At 45.1% G+C, this 5,484-nt stretch overlaps 1 protein-coding gene and 5 non-coding genes across 6 annotated transcripts; 1 reads left to right on the forward strand and 5 right to left on the reverse strand.

The window, feature by feature from the left end:
• Nucleotides 1-225: 225 nt before the first annotated feature.
• trnat-agu (transfer RNA threonine (anticodon AGU)) lies at nucleotides 226-298 on the reverse strand. Its single transcript has one exon. It is a non-coding gene; the product is annotated as a tRNA-Thr (tRNA).
• Nucleotides 299-1,128: 830 nt separating this feature from the next.
• On the reverse strand, nucleotides 1,129-1,201 carry trnat-agu (transfer RNA threonine (anticodon AGU)). The gene has a single exon. It is a non-coding gene; the product is annotated as a tRNA-Thr (tRNA).
• A 202-nt stretch (nucleotides 1,202-1,403) lies between these two features.
• trnat-agu (transfer RNA threonine (anticodon AGU)) lies at nucleotides 1,404-1,476 on the reverse strand. The gene has a single exon. It is a non-coding gene; the product is annotated as a tRNA-Thr (tRNA).
• An 830-nt stretch (nucleotides 1,477-2,306) lies between these two features.
• Nucleotides 2,307-2,379, reverse strand: trnat-agu (transfer RNA threonine (anticodon AGU)). The gene has a single exon. It is a non-coding gene; the product is annotated as a tRNA-Thr (tRNA).
• A 202-nt stretch (nucleotides 2,380-2,581) lies between these two features.
• Nucleotides 2,582-2,654, reverse strand: trnat-agu (transfer RNA threonine (anticodon AGU)). Its single transcript has one exon. It is a non-coding gene; the product is annotated as a tRNA-Thr (tRNA).
• Nucleotides 2,655-3,231: 577 nt separating this feature from the next.
• On the forward strand, nucleotides 3,232-5,329 carry LOC109520851 (zinc finger protein 771-like). The gene is made up of 2 exons (XM_019878378.1): nucleotides 3,232-3,642; nucleotides 4,230-5,329. The coding sequence occupies exons 1-2, from the start codon at nucleotides 3,519-3,521 to the stop codon at nucleotides 5,246-5,248; spliced, it is 1,143 nt and encodes a 380-aa protein (XP_019733937.1). The 5' UTR covers nucleotides 3,232-3,518; the 3' UTR covers nucleotides 5,249-5,329.
• The last annotated feature ends 155 nt before the right edge of the window (nucleotides 5,330-5,484 follow it).

A 5,484-nucleotide genomic window follows, 5' to 3' on the forward strand; every position in this document is an offset into this window, starting at 1 on the left:
TCTAACCACTGAGCTATGAGGCCTTGCATGCTAGCTGTCCGTTAGCATTTTGATAACGTGCAGCCAAAATCAAAGCCTCAGAAATTGTCGGGTCCTCAGCAGATTTGTCCGGGAAAAGCCAAGTCCATTCATTGCTTGACCTGCAGTCGAAAAGAAAGTGATGTTCTCCATATTTGAAGGATACTGACAAGTACACAGATGACAGGAACTCAGTTACATGCAATGAGGCCTCAGTGAGAATTGAACTCACGACCCCTGGTTTACTAGACCAGTGCTCTAACCACTGAGCTATGAGGCCTTGGACGCTAGCTGGCCGTTAGCATTTTGTTAACGAGCTACCGAAATCAGAGCCTCAAAAACAGTCGGGTCCTCAGCAGATTTGTCCCAGAAAAGTCAAGTCCATTGCTTGACTTGCAGTCGGAAGTGATGTTCACATTTGAGTAATACTGACCAATATACAGAATTGCTTGACACAGACGACAGGAACTCAATTACATGTGATGAGGCCTCAGTGAGGATTGAACATTCAATCCCTGGTTTACTAGACCAGTGCTCTAACCACTGAGCTATGAGGCCTTGCACACTCACTGGCCGTTAGCATTTTTGTTAACGTGCTACCAAAATCAGAGCCTCAAAAATTATCGGGTCCTCAGCAGATTTATCCGGGAAAAGCAGAGTCCATTGCTTGACCTGCAGTAGAAAGTTGAAGAGAAAGTGATGTTCTCCACGTTTGAAGGATACTGACAAGTCCATAGACTTGCTGGACACACATGACAGTTACTCAGTATATGCGATGAGGCCCCAGTGAGAACAGAAGTCACTGCCCCTGGTTTCAAGACCAGTGCCCGAACCACTGAGGTATCAGGCCTTGGATGGTAGCTGCCTGTTAGCATTTTTGTTAACTTGCTCCCAAAATCACAACCTCAAAATAGGTTCCTCAGCAGATTTTTCCGGGAAAATCCATGTCCATGTTTTGTTAGCAAATGCACAAGGTCCTCAGCAGATTTGTCCAGGAAAGCCAAGTCCATTGCTTGACTTGGAGTAGAAAGTGATATACATATTTGAGGAATACTGACAAGGACACAGATTTGCTTGATACGGACGACAGGAACTCAGTTACATGCGATGAGGCCTCAGTGAGAATTGAACTCACGACCCCTGGTTTACTAAACCAGTGCTCTAACCACTGAGCTATGAGGCCTTGCATGCTAGCTGTCCGTTAGCATTTTGATAACGTGCAGCCAAAATCAAAGCCTCAGAAATTGTCGGGTCCTCAGCAGATTTGTCCGGGAAAAGCCAAGTCCATTCATTGCTTGACCTGCAGTCGAAAAGAAAGTGATGTTCTCCATATTTGAAGGATACTGACAAGTACACAGATGACAGGAACTCAGTTACATGCGATGAGGCCTCAGTGAGAATTGAACTCACGACCCCTGGTTTACTAGACCAGTGCTCTAACCACTGAGCTATGAGGCCTTGGACGCTAGCTGGCCGTTAGCATTTTGTTAACGAGCTACCGAAATCAGAGCCTCAAAAACAGTCGGGTCCTCAGCAGATTTGTCCCAGAAAAGTCAAGTCCATTGCTTGACTTGCAGTCGGAAGTGATGTTCACATTTGAGTAATACTGACCAATATACAGAATTGCTTGACACAGACGACAGGAACTCAATTACATGTGATGAGGCCTCAGTGAGGATTGAACATTCAATCCCTGGTTTACTAGACCAGTGCTCTAACCACTGAGCTATGAGGCCTTGCACACTCACTGGCCGTTAGCATTTTTGTTAACGTGCTACCAAAATCAGAGCCTCAAAAATTATCGGGTCCTCAGCAGATTTATCCGGGAAAAGCAGAGTCCATTGCTTGACCTGCAGTAGAAAGTTGAAGAGAAAGTGATGTTCTCCACGTTTGAAGGATACTGACAAGTCCATAGACTTGCTGGACACACATGACAGTTACTCAGTATATGCGATGAGGCCCCAGTGAGAACAGAAGTCACTGCCCCTGGTTTCAAGACCAGTGCCCGAACCACTGAGGTATCAGGCCTTGGATGGTAGCTGCCTGTTAGCATTTTTGTTAACTTGCTCCCAAAATCACAACCTCAAAATAGGTTCCTCAGCAGATTTTTCCGGGAAAATCCATGTCCATGTTTTGTTAGCAAATGCACAAGGTCCTCAGCAGATTTGTCCAGGAAAGCCAAGTCCATTGCTTGACTTGGAGTAGAAAGTGATATACATATTTGAGGAATACTGACAAGGACACAGATTTGCTTGATACGGACGACAGGAACTCAGTTACATGCGATGAGGCCTCAGTGAGAATTGAACTCACGACCCCTGGTTTACTAAACCAGTGCTCTAACCACTGAGCTATGAGGCCTTGCATGCTAGCTGTCCGTTAGCATTTTGATAACGTGCAGCCAAAATCAAAGCCTCAGAAATTGTCGGGTCCTCAGCAGATTTGTCCGGGAAAAGCCAAGTCCATTCATTGCTTGACCTGCAGTCGAAAAGAAAGTGATATTCTCCATATTTGAAGGATACTGACGAGTACACAGATGACAGGAACTCAGTTACATGCGATGAGGCCTCAGTGAGAATTGAACTCACGACCCCTGGTTTACTAGACCAGTGCTCTAACCACTGAGCTATGAGGCCTTGGACGCTAGCTGGCCGTTAGCATTTTGTTAACGAGCTACCGAAATCAGAGCCTCAAAAACAGTCGGGTCCTCAGCAGATTTGTCCCAGAAAAGTCAAGTCCATTGCTTGACTTGCAGTCGGAAGTGATGTTCACATTTGAGTAATACTGACCAATATACAGAATTGCTTGACACAGACGACAGGAACTCAATTACATGTGATGAGGCCTCAGTGAGGATTGAACATTCAACCCCTGGTTTACTAGACCAGTGCTCTAACCACTGAGCTATGAGGCCTTGTACGCTAGTTGGCCGTCAGCATTTTTGTTAACGAGCTACCAAAAGAACAGCCAAGTATTGAGGGACTCAGAAAATGGTTCCAGAAAAATACAAGTCCATTGCTTGACTTGAATTCGGAAAAAAACACACACAACGCTTGTTAATGTCCAGTTTTCTTACATTATGGTGTAATTGCTGTCTTTTTTAACCCTATGAGTCGTTACTAGTTCCAGTTTATACAGTAGGATTGATTATTGCATTCAACCTGGCAGAGGTTTGTCCGAGTGGATTTGCCGTATTACGTTGCAAATCGACTTCCGTGTATGTTTGACTAAATCACGTTTTCTTCACTTCTTATCCCTTCCCGAATTAGCGTCGATTCAACGTATTGAAAGTTTGACCCAGTACGCCCATCACTGTTTAACGGGATTCAAACACAAGTTAATCCAATCTTTGTTTCCGCATAAACTCGACTCGGCGCACGTTGAAGTTCTCCTGAGCTCGCTTAGCTTGCTAGCTGCTAACAAAGAGACGACGGCTTTGTAGGCAACGCGCAGCTAAGCAGAGATCAAGTGCCAGTGGTAAGAGTTATTTTCGTGAGAAAATGTGTACAAACACAACAGCGGAGGATGTGGACGGGCTCTGGAGAACTAATGACGTGAACGAGAGACAGCGTCAACCACCGGATGCTGTTTTCACGGAGCCTCGGGTTGTGTTACACGGAGCAGGTTTGGTCGCTTATTCATCGCAATCGTCTGGTAACAAGTTTCATTGTACAACAGTATTCCTCCTTGTAAATGTGCAACTTTATGTTTAGAATAAATGTGTTAGTTTCCGACAGTCTGCGTGCTTCAGTGACGGCCGTGCATTTGATAAACGGGACGTCCGTGGGGTTTCAATGATTCAATCCACCTCTGAATAGCTCCGCCGTTCGTCTCAATTATGGAAACCATCAATACAATACAACAACGCAACATAACAAAACCTGTTGCCACCTGCATCCTCTGAACAATTGAGAATCCATGCCTAATAACGCGATAAAAGCACTCAATGTTGAAATAAGGTCCATCGAACCCACCTGAGAAAGCGCATGACAAAATTGATGAATTTGTATTTGGCATCCTGAAGGTTGTTGATGACGTACTTCCAATCACTGACCTGCTCAAGCTTTGAGCGGAGCAATGTAATTCCCCACCGTCATGATTATCCATGGTTGTGACACACATTGGCAAAAACATAATAAACAACATGAGACTTGACTCAGCAACGCTTAACTTTCCCAAACCATATCTTGTTCTCTTCTTGTGTCATGCAGACGTCAGTGAAGAAAACCTTCCTGAGCAGCAGGAGCCAGAGTCACCTCATGTTAAAGAGGAAGAGGAGGAGGAAAATCCCCCCGACATCAAAGTGGAGCCAGAGCTTCAACTCGTTAAACAGGAAGAGGAGCTGGAGCCCACCCAGATTAAAGAAGAGGAGCAGGACGATCTCACCAGGTCGCCACTCCCTTGTGTCATTGTGAAGATTGAAGGTGATGGAGAAGAGGGTGATCGAGACCACTGTGGACGATTGCAAGCAGACAACCTCTTAGCTCCACTTTCAGATAGTGACAACACAACACCACGCTCCTCTGACATTGACGATGATGATGGTGAACACTCGAAAAGTGACGTGACACGTCACACTGACAAGAAACACCTGACATGTCCTCAGTGTGAAAAGACGTTTGGTACCAAGTACACTTTGAGAGTGCACATTATGACACACACTGGAGAGAGACCTTTTGCCTGTTCAGTTTGTGGCAAAAGATTCTCTGTAAAGGGAGTCCTAAAAAGGCACACAAGAACTCACACTGGAGAGAAACCTTTTTCCTGCTCATCTTGTGGGAAACGATTCTCTACCAAAGGACATTTGAACAGACACTCAAGAACACACAGTGGTGAGAAAACCTTCGCCTGCCCTGTGTGTGGTCAAAGGTTCTCTGAAAACGAAAACTTAAAACGTCACACAAGAACACACACCGGGGAAAAGCCCTTTTCCTGCTTAGTGTGCGGTCTTAAACTGACTCAAAAGTCAAATTTAACAAGTCACATGAAAACGCACACAGGAGAAAAACCTTTTGTCTGCTCAGTGTGCGGTAAAAGCTTTGCTTTAAAGACAAGTTTAATAAGCCACACAAGAACGCACACTGGGGAGAAACCTTTTGCCTGTTCGGTTTGTGGAAAAAGATTTGCTCGAAAGGCATATTTAAACACGCACACGCAAGAACACGGAGTGGAGAGAAATAATTTCCCCGCTCAGTTTGCGATAAATGATTCCCTCGGAAGGCACAATTAAGCCTCGACACAAAAGCGCACACTGGAAGGAAACCTCTTGCCTGCTTAGTGTCCAGTCCTCAGCTCGTTCCTAAACGTGATCTCATCATGCTGATTGTGTTTCTGCTGATTGGTGACTGTTGGGTAATCTAATAGGTATCCATGTGCGCACTTCTTAGCTTTGTTCATGTCTGAGTGTTCAAGCTTGACCAGGTTCATGTTTGTGTATGAAACTTTTTCCCATGTGTCGATGTCTTC

The sequence above is a fragment of the Hippocampus comes genome, unplaced genomic scaffold (genome assembly GCF_001891065.2).
Source record: "Hippocampus comes isolate QL1 unplaced genomic scaffold, H_comes_QL1_v1.1 scaffold345, whole genome shotgun sequence".
In the NCBI taxonomy this organism is placed as follows: domain Eukaryota; kingdom Metazoa; phylum Chordata; class Actinopteri; order Syngnathiformes; family Syngnathidae; genus Hippocampus; species Hippocampus comes.